Raw genomic sequence first — 15,837 nt, forward strand, 5'->3', positions numbered from 1 at the left:
GCAGAATTGCTGAAGTTTCCCATTCATTTCAATGGGACAAATTAACACTAGGAAGGCCCAGAGCCCAGCCATTTGGCTTTTCTACCTTTAAAACCCGGAGAGCAGCCAAATGGCTGGTAGGCTTTTAGCTAAGCTTTAGCTTCAGGCAAGTGGAAGCTAAATTGGCTAGTCATTCATATGTAAATTGGGTTGTTACCTGGGAATTCTGGAGGGAGGGGAGTGGGGGTGTGTGGATGAGGGGGTGGGGGAGCTGCTAAAAGCGGTGAGCTTCCTTTTGTTTCATCTTGATGCATTCTCAATCATCCAGGGAAACAAATCTCCAAAAGTCACCAACTTGGAGTGTTTCAGTTTGCCATCTTAGGGAGAAATCAACACACATGGGTGTAGGTCCTTTGTTGCTGAGATTTATTGATAAAAACAGTACAAAAAATCAACCATTTGTACACATTTTTACAAATAATTATAAAAAGTGAGTGAGTACATTTCAACATTTTCAGCAATCACTCACAATCCTGGCACTGCCATGGTATCTGTAGTCTGCATTTACCACATGTGTATCTGTTGCAGTGAACACATCGCACAGTGGCATGATTGTTCTTGCAATTGTGTTTGACCTGACACATGGCTCTTTTTCCAGGGCTCGGTGTGGAGGGTTGTGTCAAAGGCAACTGTTCTTTTCTTGCCTTCTTCGCAGCTACATGAGAGTGAGCTAACTCCCTTGCAAGCTCCACCAGGAAGTCCACCCGTCTTTCCTTCGTCCCGGAGCATGCTTGATACAGCACATGTGCATTCAGTGCTGCCATGTCAATCATGTTATAAAACACGGCAACTGGCCAGCGCCGTGTTCCTCTGCGGACAGTGTACTCCCGAACCATCTGGTCCATCACATCCACGCCACACTTTGTTTTGTTGTAAAGGGTGACAGTGTTTGGCTTCCTTTTGGTAGTGTTATCAGTCTGAACCACGCCGTGCATGCTGCTAAGAATATAGACTGTCTTCTTCCGTTTGGCCGCATACGCCGTCAGCGTGGCAGCAGATGTTGAAAACACCTAAGAAATAAGATAAATTGTTATTTCCATAGCACTTTTACACACAATGAAACACATAAACATAGAACCAGAAAAGACCTGCAACATACCTGAGTGGTGAATTCATTGCGATCTGTCTGTCTAGTGGATTGAGGAATTTCCCTGCGAATCTTGTTGACTGTGCCGAGGATGGTGGTTTTCCGTCTAAGAAGTTTTTGCGCAAGTGAAAGCGATGTGAAAAAGGAGGAGATACTGGACCTTCCCATTGCTCACAATTTGAATTTGTTCACACTGCAGATGAGGAGACTGCTTCTCCACCTAAAAAGAGAGCTTGTTTGGGGACTGAGACAGCGAAAGATGGCACAGTGTGGCGTGAAGAACAGGTGGGGACCTGTCTCCCTTTCATTGTGTGTAAAAGTGCTATGGAAATAACAATTTATCTTATTTCTTAGGTGTTTTCAACCTCTGCTGCCACGCTGACGGCGTATGCGGCCAAACGGAAGAAGACAGTCTATATTCTTAGCAGCATGCACGGCGTGGTTCAGACTGATAACACTACCAAAAGGAAGCCAAACACTGTCACCCTTTACAACAAAACAAAGTGTGGCGTGGATGTGATGGACCAGATGGTTCGGGAGTACACTGTCCGCAGAGGAACACGGCGCTGGCCAGTTGCCGTGTTTTATAACATGATTGACATGGCAGCACTGAATGCACATGTGCTGTATCAAGCATGCTCCGGGACCAAGGAAAGACGGGTGGACTTCCTGGTGGAGCTTGCAAGGGAGTTAGCTCACTCTCATGTAGCTGCGAAGAAGGCAAGAAAAGAACAGTTGCCTTTGACACAACCCTCCACACCGAGCCCTGGAAAAAGAGCCATGTGTCAGGTCAAACACAATTGCAAGAACAATCATGCCACTGTGCGATGTGTTCACTGCAACAGATACACATGTGGTAAATGCAGACTACAGATACCATGGCAGTGCCAGGATTGTGAGTGATTGCTGAAAATGTTGAAATGTACTCACTCACTTTTTATAATTATTTGTAAAAATGTGTACAAATGGTTGATTTTTTGTACTGTTTTTATCAATAAATCTCAGCAACAAAGGACCTACACCCATGTGTGTTGATTTCTCCCTAAGATGGCAAACTGAAACACTCCAAGTTGGTGACTTTTGGAGATTTGTTTCCCTGGATGATTGAGAATGCATCAAGATGAAACAAAAGGAAGCTCACCGCTTTTAGCAGCTCCCCCACCCCCTCATCCACACACCCCCACTCCCCTCCCTCCAGAATTCCCAGGTAACAACCCAATTTACATATGAATGACTAGCCAATTTAGCTTCCACTTGCCTGAAGCTAAAGCTTAGCTAAAAGCCTACCAGCCATTTGGCTGCTCTCCGGGTTTTAAAGGTAGAAAGGTAGAAGCCTGGGCCTTCCTAGTGTTAAAGGAAAAAAGCTTAATATTTTAAAAAGTATAATAGCAAAAAATAGCAAAAGTCATAGCCGGAAAGAGCAAAAATAGCAGAATAGTTTAAAATTTGAACGGTGAAAATCGGCTGAAAATTGTGGAAGTAGTTCTACGGCGAAAAGTGTACGGAAGCAACTTGAAGAATAACTAGAAAAATTTGCATTTCCTGCGAAAATGCAGTGTGGATGCTTAAAGCTGAAGCTGTATGCAAAAAGTAGCTGAAAAAGCTGAAAAGTTGCAGAAATTGTAAAAACTTTGCAGAAGCAAAAGAAGTTTGCTAAAATGGAATAACTTAGCAGAACTGCAATATCTTAGAGGAAACATAATACTTGGCAGAAATACAATAGCATAGCAGAATTTAGCAGAAATATTGTAACTTACCAGAAACATGATAACTTCTCAAAAATACAAGAATTTAGGAGAAATAGTATAAGATAACAGAAAGAATATATTTAGCCAAAAATACTTAAACATTACAGAAACACTATGATTTAGAAAAATAGTACAACAGAGCAGAAATATTGTGATTTACCAGAGACACTGTGATGAACTATGAATATTGTAATTTTAAATTAAGACTATGTTTTAGCACAAATATTATAATTTGGCAGAAATACTATAATTTAGCAGAAATACTATATTAAGCACAAATCCTATAAAAAGCAGAAATGGTATGATTAAGCATAAATACTACATTTAGTAGAAATACTTTGTTTTAGCACAAATCCTATGAAAAGCAGAAATACTATATTAAGCACAAATCCTATAAAAGCAGAAATAGTATATTAAGCACAAATCTTATAAAATAGCAGAAATAGTGTGATTTAGCACAATAGTAATAAGTTAAAAAGAAAAATTGGAAAATCAAAATGGACAGCTGAAAAAATGCTGAACATGCTGAGGTTCCCTCAAATATACTTGTTAAATGACAAAAATCAGCAAAAAAATTTATGACTGCCACACAATTACAAATATGTACACATGAGGAAACACACATGCACAGAGAGACACACACACAAGATCCAATTCAGTCAACCAGTCTAAATATATTGAATTTGAATCTTACAATGGGATCATCCCATTAAAAGGCTTTCTCTCTCTCTCTGTCTCACACACACACACACACACACACACACACACACACACACACACACACACACACACACACACACACACACACACACACACACACAGGGAGAGAGAAGTAAGTTTCTAGGTCAGCCTGGGAGCTGGTGAATTTGAATCCACCAATCAGAGAGGCTGTGCACTTTTCCCCACCAAAACAGGTGCATCTGTTTACACACGCAGCAGCACAGAGAGACACTGGATTTTTGCAGTCTATTTCTCATAGTGAGGACTCCCCTCAAACAAATGACCGTAATTTCCTAACTGTAGGGGCTAGAACGGTCATTCTTACACCGTTTTGTTCAGAAGAGATGGGAGAATCTTCAAGTGTTGACAATTTAATATTAAAATATGAATTTTTAGAGATATACGACATGGATGACTTGTTGACTTAGAAGCCACGAATTCCCCAATATGCAAATTTGAATGCCTGAGACCACATATGTGATTGGCTGGCTGGGAAGCCGTGCAGGCCCTGATTTGTGGATTTGAATTCCTCAGCCCTCAGATATGATTGGCTGGCTTAGAAGCCACGAAGGCCCCAATATGCAAATTTGAATGCCTCAGGACACTTATTTGATTGGCTGGGAAACTGTGCAGGCCCTGATTTGAAAATTTGAATGTCTCAGTCCTCACAGAGGATTGGCTGCCTGGGGACCTGGCAGAAATATATAGAAATACTATTATTAAGCATAAATACTACATTTAGTAGAAATACTATGTTTTAGCACAAATATTATAAAAAGAAGAAAAACTATAATTTAGCAGAAATACTATATTAAGCACAAATCCTATGAAAAGCAGAAATAGTATAATTTAGCAGAAATACTGTATTTAGCACAAGTACCGAAAAGTACCAGAAATACTATGATTTAGCAGAATAGTAATAACTTATTGAAACACAAATGCACAGAGGGAGACACAAACACAGGCTCTAATCCAGTCAACCAGTCTAACTATGTTCAATTTAAATCCTACAATGACATGCTGTCAAATAAGGGCAGGGTCCTCTCTCTCCCACTAAACACACACACACACACACACACACACACACACACACAGGGAGAGAGGACTAAGTTTCTAGGTCAGCCTGGGAGCTGCTGAATTTGAATCCACCAATCAGAGAGGCTGTTTACGTTTTCCCGCCAAAACAGGTGCATCTTTTTACACACGCAGCACAGAGACATAGACCTGCTTCTTTCAGTTTATTTCACATAGTGAGGATTCCCCTCAAACAAATGACCATAATTTCCTAACCATAGGGGCTAGAGCGGTCATTCTTACACCGTTTTGTTCAGAAGAGATGGGGGAATCTTCAAGTGTTGACAATTTATCATTAAAATATGAATTTTTAGAGATATATGACATGGATGACTTGTTGACTTAGAAGCCACGAATTCCCCAATATGCAAATTTGAATACCTGGAGCCCACATACATGATTGGCTGGCTGGGAAGCTGTGCAGGCCCTGATTTGTGGATTTGAATTCCTCAGCCCTCAGATATGATTGGCTGGCTTAGAAGCCATGAAGGCCCCAATATGCAAATTTGAATGCCTCAGGACACATATATGATTGGCTGGGAAGCCGTGCAGGCCCTGATTTGAAAATTTGAATTTCTCAGTCCTCACAGAGGATTGGCTGCCTGGGGACCTGGCAGAAATATATAGAAATACTATGATTAAGCATAAATACTACATTTAGTAGAAATACTATGTTTTAGCACAAATACTATAAAAAGCAGAAATACTATAATTTAGCAGAAATACTATATTAAGCACAAATCCTATAAAAAGCAGAAATAGGATGATTAAGCATAAACACTACATTTAGTAGAAATACTATGTTTGAGCAAAAATCCTATAAAAAGCAGAAATACTATATTAGGCACAAATCCCATAAAAAGCAGAAATAGTATGATTAAGCATAAATACTACATTTAGTAGAAATACTATGTTGTAGCACAAATAGTATAAAAAGCAGAAATATTGTAATTTAGCAGAAATACTATATTAGGCACAAATCTTATAAAATAGCAGAAATAGTATTATTTAGCACAATAGTAATAAGTTAAACAGAAAAATTGGAAAAGCAAAATGGACAGCTGAAAAAATGCTGAACATGCTGAGGGTCCCTCAAATATACTTGTTAAATGAAAAAATCAGCAAAAAAATGCACAGGGAGAGAGAAGTAAGTTTCTAGGTCAGCCTGGGAGCTGCTGAATTTGAATCCACCAATCAGAGAGCCTGTGTACTTTTTCCCGCCAAAACATGTGCCTCTTTTTACACACGCAGCACAGAGAGGCACAGGATTATTGCAGCCTATTTCTCATAGTGAGGACTCCCCTCAAACAAATGAAAATAATTTCCTAACCGTAGGGGCTAGAGCGGTCATTCTTACACCGTTTTGTTCAGAAGAGATGGGGGAATCTTCCAGTGTTTACAATTTATCATTAAAATATGAATTATTAAAGATATTTGACTTCTAATGCACCATAACTGAGTAGAGCGAAGCAAAAACTGCCTTGACTTGCCCTCAAACAACGCTTTGTAACTTGAAATCTATTTGGAGTATCGATATCATTCTTTCACCGTAAGAGACAGCAGGCTTTGGTGAACAATCATGGAAATTTTCAGGTCTCTGTGGAAATCCAACAAAAAGTTATGACGAGAGAAAAAAGTGGTTCATTTCCAGACTTTGAAATCTGAAGAAATCTGAGCGAAGGACGAATTTCCTACCCTCAAACAAGTCCAACTCATTTCAGAACGGTAATAGTTGAGAAAGAAATTCTTGAATTGTGAGCGTCAGGAGTGTCTGAAGATATGCCGGGACAAGCCTCATGTCTTAACTTTGCTTCGTTAAGGAGATATGACGATTCGAATATGCCTCTCATTACAGAAATGCAGCGGTGATTTTGAACAAACTCTCCATTGACTTTATATGGAGAGTTTTCTGACCTTGTGTTAGTCTGAGGAGATTTGCGAAAGTTCTATGAATACCACAACAATGATAGTGACATTTTCTGAAAGCCAGCAAAAATACCTACGTTTTGATGTATAATTTGTGGAAGTTGAGTGAAAATTGAGCAAGTAGCAGGAAGTTGTTCGGACATGAAGTGAAAATTGCAAAACCTTCAGTGGCACACTGGAAGCCAAGAGCATAGCAACCATAACAACACATGTATTTTGTGAAAAATCACAATTTTGCAACTCAAAACTTTAAGAGGCATAAAAGTAAAACAGTAAAAGATTTGAAAAAGCTGAATCATACCTGAATAGCCCAATAATTTGTGAACATTTTAAAATTTGAATGGTTGTTCTAGGTGAAAGTATGAGGAAGTAGTTAAGTTTCAAAAACAAGCAAATTTTAGCAGAATTGCTGAAGTTTCCCATTCATTTCAATGGGACAAATTAAAGGAAAAAAGTGGAATATTTTAAAAAGTATAATAGTTAAAAATAGCAAAAGTCATAGCCGGCATTAGCAAAAATAGCTGAATAGTTTAAAATTTGAACGGTGAAAATCGGCTGAAAATTGTGGAAGTAGTTCTACGGCGAAAAGTGTACGGAAGTCCTAAGAATAATAATAATAATAAAGAATAAAGAGAAACAGGAACTCAATAGTGTGGATGCTTAAAGCATCCACACAATAATAAAGAATAAAGAGAAACAGGAACTCAATAGTGTGGATGCTTAAAGCATCCACACAATAAAGAATAAAGAGAAACAGGAACTCAATAGTGTGGATGCTTAAAGCATCCACACAATAACTAGAAAAATTTGCATTTCCTGCGAAAATGCAGTGTGGATGCTTAAAGCTGAAGCTGTATGCAAAAAGTAGCTGAAAAAGCTAAAAAGTTGCAGAAATTGTAAAAACTTTGCAGAAGCAAAAGAAGTTTGCTAAAATGGAATAACTTAGCAGAACTGCAATATCTTAGAGGAAACATAATACTTGGCAGAAATACAATAGCATAGCAGAATTTAGCAGAAATATTGTAACTTACCAGAAACATGATAACTTCTCAAAAATACAAGAATTTAGGAGAAATAGTATAAGATAACAGAAAGAATATATTTAGCCAAAAATACTTAAACATTACAGAAACACTATGATTTAGAAAAATAGTGCAACATAGCAGAAATACTGTGATTTACCAGAGACACTGTGATGAACTATGAATATTGTAATTTTAAATTAAGACTATGTTTTAGCACAAATACTATAAAAAGCAGAAATACTATAATTTAGCAGAAATACTATATTAGGCACAAATAGTATAAAAAGCAGAAATACTATATTAGGTACAAATCCTATAAAAAGCAGAAATACTATATTAGGCACAAATAGTATAAAAAGCAGAAATACTATAATTTAGCAGAAATACTATGTTAGGCACAAATCTTATAAAAAGAATAAATACTATAATTTAGCAGAAATACTATATTATGCACAAATCTTATGAAAAGTAGAAATAGTATGATCTTGCAGAAATACTGTATTTAGCACAAGTACCGAAAAGTACCAGAAATACTATGATTTAGCAGAATAGTAATAACTTACAAAATTACAAATATGGAGGCATATTGAAACAGAAATGCACAGAGGGACACACAAACACAGGCTCTAATCCAGTCAACCAGTCTAACTATATTCAATTTAAATCCTACAATGACATGCTGCCAAATAAGGGCAGGGTCCTCTCTCTCCCACTAAACACACACACACACACACACACACACACACACACACACACACACACACACACACAGAGGGAGAGAGCTGCCGAATTTAAATCCACCAATCAGAGTGGCTGTTTACGTTTTCCCGCCAAAACAGGTGCATCTTTTTACACACGCAGCACAGAGAGGCACAGGATTATTGCAGCCTATTTCTCATAGTGAGGACTCCCCACAAACAAATGACCATAATTTCCTAACCGTAGGGGCTAGAACGGTCATTCTTAAACCGTTTTGTTCAGAAGAGATGGGGGAATCTTCCAGTGTTAACAATTTATCATTAAAATGTGAATTTTTAGAGATATACGACATGGATGACTTGTTGACTTAGAAGCCACGAATTCCCCAATATGCAAATTTGAATGCCTGAGGCCACATATATGATTGGCTGCCTGGGAAGCCGTGCAGGCCCTGATTTGTGGATTTGAATTCCTCAGCCCTCAGATATGATTGGCTGGCTTAGAAGCCATGAAGGCCCCAATATGCAAATTTGAATGCCTCAGGACACATATGTGATTGGCTGGGAAACCGTGCAGGCCCTGATTTGAAAATTTGAATGTCTAAGTCCTCACAGAGGATTGGCTGCCTGGGGACCTGGCAGAAATATATAGAAATACTATGATTAAGCATAAATACTACATTTAGTAGAAATACTATGTTTTAGCACAAATACTATAAAAAGCAGAAATACTATAATTTAGCAGAAATACTATATTAAGCACAAATCCTATAAAAAGCAGAAATAGGATGATTAAGCATAAACACTACATTTAGTAGAAATATTATGTTTGAGCAAAAATCCTATAAAAAGCAGAAATACTATATTAGGCACAAATCCCATAAAAAGCAGAAATAGTATGATTAAGGTTAAATACTACATTTAGTAGAAATACTATGTTTTAGCACAAATAGTATAAAAAGCAGAAATACTGTAATTTAGCAGAAATACTATATTAGGCACAAATCTTATAAAATAGCAGAAATAGTATGATTTAGCACAATAGTAATCAGTTAAACAGAAAAATTGGAAAAGCAAAATGGACAGCTGAAAAAATGCTAAACATGCTGAGGGTCCCTCAAATATACTTGTTAAATGAAAAAATCAGCAAAAAAATGCACAGGGAGAGAGAAGTAAGTTTCTAGGTCAGCCTGGGAGCTGCTGAATTTGAATCCACCAATCAGAGAGCCTGTGTACTTTTTCCCGCCAAAACATGTGCCTCTTTTTACACACGCAGCACAGAGAGGCACAGGATTATTGCAGCCTATTTCTCATAGTGAGGACTCCCCTCAAACAAATGACCATAATTTCCAAACCGTAGGGGCTAGAGCGGTCATTCTTACACTGTTTTGTTCAGAAGAGATGGGGGAATCTTCCAGTGTTTACAATTTATCATTAAAATATGAATTATTAAAGATATTTGACTTCTAATGCACCATAACTGAGTAGAGCGAAGCAAAAACTGCCTTGACTTGCCCTCAAACAACGCTTTGTAACTCGAAATCTATTTGGAGTATCGATATCATTCTTTCACCGTAAGAGACAGCAGGCTTTGGTGAACAGTCATGGAAATTTTCAGGTCTCTGTGGAAATCCAAAAAAAAGTTATGACGAGAGAAAAAAGTGGTTCATTTCCAGAGTTTTAAATCTGAAGAAATCTGAGCGAAGGACGAATTTCCTACCCTCAAACAAGTCCAACTCATTTCAGAACGTTAATAGGTGAGAAAGAAATTCTTGAATTGTGAGCGTCAGGGGTGTCTGAAGATATTCGGGGACAAGCCTCATGTCTTAAAGTCGCTTCGTTAAGGAGATATGACGATTCGAATATGCCTCTCATTACAGAAATCCAGCGATGATTTTGAACAAGCTCTCCATTGACTTTATATGGAGAGTTTTGAGACCTTGTGTTGGTCTGAGGAGATTTGCAAAAATTCTATAAATCCCACAACAATGATAGTGACATTTTCTGAAAGCCAGCAAAAATACCTACGTTTTGATGTATAATTTGTGGAAGTTGAGTGAAAATTGAGCAAGTAGCAAGAAGTTGTTCGGACATGAAGTGAAAATTGCAAAACCTTCAGTGACACACTGGAAGCCAAGAGCATAGCAACCATAACAACGCATGTATTTTGTGAAAAATCACAATTTTGCAACTCAAAACTTTAAGAGGCATAAAAGTAAAACAGTAAAAGATTTGAAAAAGCTGAATCATACCTGAATAGCTCAATAATTTGAGAACATTTTAAAGTTTGAATGGTTGTTCTAGGTGAAAATATGAGGAAGTAGTTAAGTTTCAAAAAGAAGCAAATTTTAGCAGAATTGCTGAAGTTTCCCATTCATTTCAATGGGACAAATTAAAGGAAAAAGTGGAATATTTTAAAAAGTATAATAGTTAAAAATACCAAAAGATATAGCCGGAAAGGGAAAAAATAGCTGAATAGTTTAAAGTTTGAACGGTGAAAATCGGCTGAAAATTGTGGAAGTAGTTAAACGGCGAAAAACGTACGGAAGTCCTAAGAATAATAAAGAACTAGAAAAATTTGCATTTCCTGCGAAAATGCAGTGTGGATGCTTTAAAGCTGAAGCTGTATGCAAAAACTAGCTGAAAAAGCTGAAAAGTTGCAGAAATTGTAAAAACTTTGCAGAAGCAAAAGAAGTTTGCTAAAATGGAATAACTTAGCAGAACTGCAATATCTTAGAGGAAACATAATACTTGGCAGAAATACAATAGCATAGCAGAATTTAGCAGAAATATTGTAACTTACCAGAAACATGATAACTTCTCAAAAATACAAGAATTTAGGAGAAATAGTATAAGATAACAGAAAGAATATATTTAGCCAAAAATACTTAAACATTACAGAAACACTATGATTTAGAAAAATAGTACAACAGAGCAGAAATATTGTGATTTACCAGAGACACTGTGATGAACTATGAATATTGTAATTTTAAATTGAGACTATGTTTTAGCAAAAATATTATAATTTGGCAGAAATACTATAATTTAGCAGAAATACTATATTAAGCACAAATCCTATAAAAAGCAGAAATGGTATGATTAAGCACAAATACTACATTTAGTAGAAATACTTTATTTTAGCACAAATCTCATAAAAAGCAGAAATACTGTACTATGATTTAGTAGAAAAACTATAATTAATCAGAAATACTAAATTTAGCAGAAATACTATATTAAGCACAAATACTATGAAAAGCAGAAATAGTATGATTAAGCATAAATACTACATTTAGCAGACATACTATATTAAGCACAAATCCTATAAAAGCAGAAATAGTATATTAAGCACAAATCTTATAAAATAGCAGAAACAGTATGATTTAGCACAATAGTAATAAGTTAAACAGAAAAATTGGAAAAGCAAAATGGACAGCTGAAAAAATGCTGAACATGCTGAGGGTCCCTCAAATATACTTGTTAAATGACAAAAATCTGCAAAAAAATTTATTACAGCCATACAATCACAAATATGTACACATGAGGAAACACACATGCACAGAGAGACCCACACACAAGATCCAATTCAGTCAACCAGTCTAAATATATTGAATTTAAATCTTAGAATGAGATCATCCCATTAAAAGCCTTTCTCTCTCTCTCTCTCTCTCTCTCTCTCTCTCTCTGTCACACACACACACACACACAGGGAGAGAGAAGTAAGTTTCTAGGTCAGCCTGGGAGCTGCTGAATTTGAATCCACCAATCAGAGAGGCTATGCACTTTTCCCCACCAAAACGGGTGCTTCTGTTTACACACGCAGCAGAGAGAGACACTGGATTATTGCAGTCTATTTCTCATAGTGACGACTCCCCTCAAACAAATGACCATAATTTCCTAACCGTAGGGGCTAGAACGGTCATTCTTACACCGTTTTGTTCAGAAGTGATGGGGGAATCTTCAAGTGTTGACAATTTATCATTAAAATATGAATTTTTAGAGATATATGACATGGATGACTTGTTGACTTAGAAGCCACGAATTCCCCAATATGCAAATTTGAATGCCTGAGGCCACATATATGATTGGCTGGCTGGGAAGCTGTGCAGGCCCTGATTTGTGGATTTGAATTCCTCAGCCCTCAGATATGATTGGCTGGCTTAGAAGCCATGAAGGCCCCAATATGCAAATTTGAATGCCTCAGGACACTTATATGATTGGCTGGGAAACCGTGCAGGCCCTGATTTGAAAATTTGAATGTCTCAGTCCTCACAGAGGATTGGCTGCCTGGGGACCTGGCAGAAATATATAGAAATACTATGATTAAGCATAAATACTACATTTAGTAGAAATACTATGTTTTAGCACAAATACTATAAAAAGCAGAAATACTATAATTTAGCAGAAATACCATATTAAGCACAAATCACATAAAAAGCAGAAATACTATATTAGGTACAAATCCTATAAAAAGCAGAAATACTATATTAAGCACAAATTCTATAAAAAGCAGAAATACTATATTAAGCACAAATTCTATAAAAAGCAGAAATACTATATTAAGCACAAATTCTATAAAAAGCAGAAATACTATATTAAGCACAAATCCTATTAAAAGCAGAAATACTATATTAAGCACAAATCTTATGAAATAGCAGAAACAGTATGATTTAGCACAATAGTAATAAGTTAAACAGAAAAATTGGAAAAGCAAAATTGACAGCTGAAAAAATGCTGAACATGCTGAGGGTCCCTCAAATATACTTGTTAAATGAAAAAATCAGCAAAAAAATGCACAGGGAGAGAGAAGTAAGTTTCTAGGTCAGCCTGGGAGCTGCTGAATTTAAATCCACCAATCAGAGAGCCTGTGTACTTTTTCCCGCCAAAACAGGTGCATCTTTTTACACACGCAGCAGAGAGAGGCACAGGATTATTGCAGCCTATTTCTCATAGTGAGGACTCCCCTCAAACAAATGACCATAATTTCCAAACCGTAGGGGCTAGAGCGGTCATTCTTACACCGTTTTGTTCAGAAGAGATGGGGGAATCTTCCAGTGTTAACAATTTATCATTAAAATGTGAATTTTTAGAGATATACGACATGGATGACTTGTTGACTTAGAAGCCACGAATTCCCCCAATATGCAAATTTGAATGCCTGAGGCCACATATATGATTGGCTGCCTGGGAAGCCGTGCAGGCCCTGATTTGTGGATTTGAATTCCTCAGCCCTCAGATATGATTGGCTGGCTTAGAAGCCATGAAGGCCCCAATATGCAAATTTGAATGCCTCAGGACACATATATGATTGGCTGGGAAACCGTGCAGGCCCTGATTTGAAAATTTGAATGTCTAAGTCCTCACAGAGGATTGGCTGCCTGGGGACCTGGCAGAAATATATAGAAATACTATGATTAAGCATAAATACTACATTTAGTAGAAATACTATGTTTTAGCACAAATACTATAAAAAGCAGAAATACTATAATTTAGCAGAAATACTATATTAAGCACAAATCCTATAAAAAGCAGAAATACTGTATTAGGCACAAATCCTATAAAAAGCAGAAATAGTATGATTAAGCATAAATACTACATTTAGTAGAAATACTATGTTTTAGCACAAATAGTATAAAAAGCAGAAATATTATAATTTAGCACAAATAGTATAAAAAGCAGAAATATTATAATTTAGCACAAATAGTATAAAAAGCAGAAATATTATAATTTAGCACAAATAGTATAAAAAGCAGAAATACTACATTTAGTAGAAATACTATGTTTTAGCACAAATAGTATAAAAAGCAGAAATATTATAATTTAGCACAAATAGTATAAAAAGCAGAAATATTATAATTTAGCACAAATAGTATAAAAAGCAGAAATATTATAATTTAGCACAAATAGTATAAAAAGCAGAAATACTACATTTAGTAGAAATACTATGTTTTAGCACAAATAGTATAAAAAGCAGAAATATTATAATTTAGCACAAATAGTATAAAAAGCAGAAATATTATAATTTAGCACAAATAGTATAAAAAGCAGAAATATTATAATTTAGCACAAATAGTATAAAAAGCAGAAATACTACATTTAGTAGAAATACTATGTTTTAGCACAAATAGTATAATAAAGCAGAAATACTATAATTTAGCAGAAATACTGTATTTAGCACAAGTACCAAAAAGTACCAGAAATACTATGATTTAGCAGAATAACTTACAAAATTACAAATATGGAGGCATATTGAAACAGAAATGCAGAGAGGGACACACAAACACAGGCTCTAATCCAGTCAATCAGTCTAACTATATTCAATTTAAATCCTACAATGACATGCTGCCAAATAAGGGCAGGGTCCTCTCTCTCCCACTAAACACACACACACACACACACACACACACACACACACACACACACACACACACACACACACACACACACAGACAGACACAGAGGGAGAGAGCTGCCGAATTTAAATCCACCAATCAGAGTGGCTGTTTACGTTTTCCCGCCAAAAAAGGTGCATCTTTTTACACACGCAGCAGAGAGAGGCACAGGATTATTGCAGTCTATTTCTCATAGTGACGATCTCCTCAAACAAATGACCATAATTTCCTAACCGTAGGGGCTAGAACGGTCATTCTTACACCGTTTTGTTCAGAAGACATGGGGGAATCTTCCAGTGTTTACAATTTATCATTAAAATATGAATTATTAAAGATATTTGACTTCTAATGCACCATAACTGAGTAGAGCGAAGCAAAAACTGCCTTGACTTGCCCTCAAACAACGCTTTGTAACTTGAAATCTGTTTGGAGTATCAATATCATTCTTTCACCGTAAGAGACAGCAGGCTTTGGTGAACAATCATGGAAATTTTCAGGTCTCTGTGGAAATCCAACAAAAAGTTATGACGAGAGAAAAAAGTGGTTCATTTCCACAGTTTGAAATCTGAAGAAATCTGAGCGAAGGACGAATTTCCTACCCTCAAACAAGTCCAACTCATTTCAGAACGGTAATAGGTGAGAAAGAAATTCTTGAATTGTTAACGTCAGGGGTGTCTGAAGATATTCGGGGACAAGCCTCATGTCTTAACTTTGCTTCGTTAAGGAGATATGACGATTCGAATATGCCTCTCATTACAGAAATCCAGCGGTGATTTTGAACAAGCTCTCCATTCACTTTATATGGAGAGTTTTCTGACCTTGTGTTAGTCTGAGGAGATTTGCAAAAATTCTATAAATCCCACAACAATGATGGTGACATTTTCTGAAAGCCAGCAAAAATACCTACGTTTTGATGTATAATTTGTGGAAGTTGAGTGAAAGTTGAGCAAGTAGCAGGAAGTTGTTCGGACATGAAGTGAAAATTGCAAAACCTTCAGTGGCACACTGGAAGCCAAGAGCATAGCAACCATAACAACACATGTATTTTGTGAAAAATCACAATTTTGCAACTCAAAACTTTAAGAGGCATAAAAGTAAAACAGTAAAAGATTTGAAAAAGCTGAATCATAT

The 15,837-nt window shown here is 36.5% G+C and overlaps 3 protein-coding genes across 7 annotated transcripts in view; 1 reads left to right on the forward strand and 2 right to left on the reverse strand.

Moving 5' to 3' along the window:
- Positions 1-15,837, reverse strand: part of mast2 (microtubule associated serine/threonine kinase 2) — a 172,527-nt gene that overhangs the window by 80,184 nt on the left and 76,506 nt on the right. The window lies entirely within an intron of this gene.
- On the reverse strand, positions 383-1,294 carry LOC145421528 (uncharacterized). The gene is made up of 2 exons (XM_080291947.1): positions 1,139-1,294; positions 383-1,049 (listed from the first exon to the last, which is right to left on the reverse strand). The coding sequence occupies exons 1-2, from the start codon at positions 1,292-1,294 to the stop codon at positions 501-503; spliced, it is 705 nt and encodes a 234-aa protein (XP_080148073.1). The 3' UTR covers positions 383-500.
- LOC145421529 (uncharacterized) lies at positions 1,260-2,145 on the forward strand. The gene is made up of 2 exons (XM_080291948.1): positions 1,260-1,411; positions 1,481-2,145. The coding sequence occupies exon 2, from the start codon at positions 1,556-1,558 to the stop codon at positions 2,027-2,029; it is 474 nt and encodes a 157-aa protein (XP_080148074.1). The 5' UTR covers positions 1,260-1,411; positions 1,481-1,555; the 3' UTR covers positions 2,030-2,145.

Source organism: Astatotilapia calliptera, chromosome 17 (assembly GCF_964374335.1).
Source record: "Astatotilapia calliptera chromosome 17, fAstCal68.1, whole genome shotgun sequence".
Taxonomy (NCBI): Eukaryota; Metazoa; Chordata; class Actinopteri; order Cichliformes; family Cichlidae; genus Astatotilapia; species Astatotilapia calliptera.

Excerpts from the sequence above, each read along its gene's own strand:
- LOC145421529 (XM_080291948.1), top strand. The coding sequence starts at position 1,556 with ATGCACGGCGTGGTTCAGACTGATAACACTACCAAAAGGAAGCCAAAC.
- LOC145421528 (XM_080291947.1), bottom strand. The coding sequence starts at position 1,294 with ATGGGAAGGTCCAGTATCTCCTCCTTTTTCACATCGCTTTCACTTGCG. Across the intron at positions 1,050-1,138 it reads GCAATGAATTCACCACTCAG|GTGTTTTCAACATCTGCTGC; the intron begins GTATGTTGCAGG and ends CTTATTTCTTAG.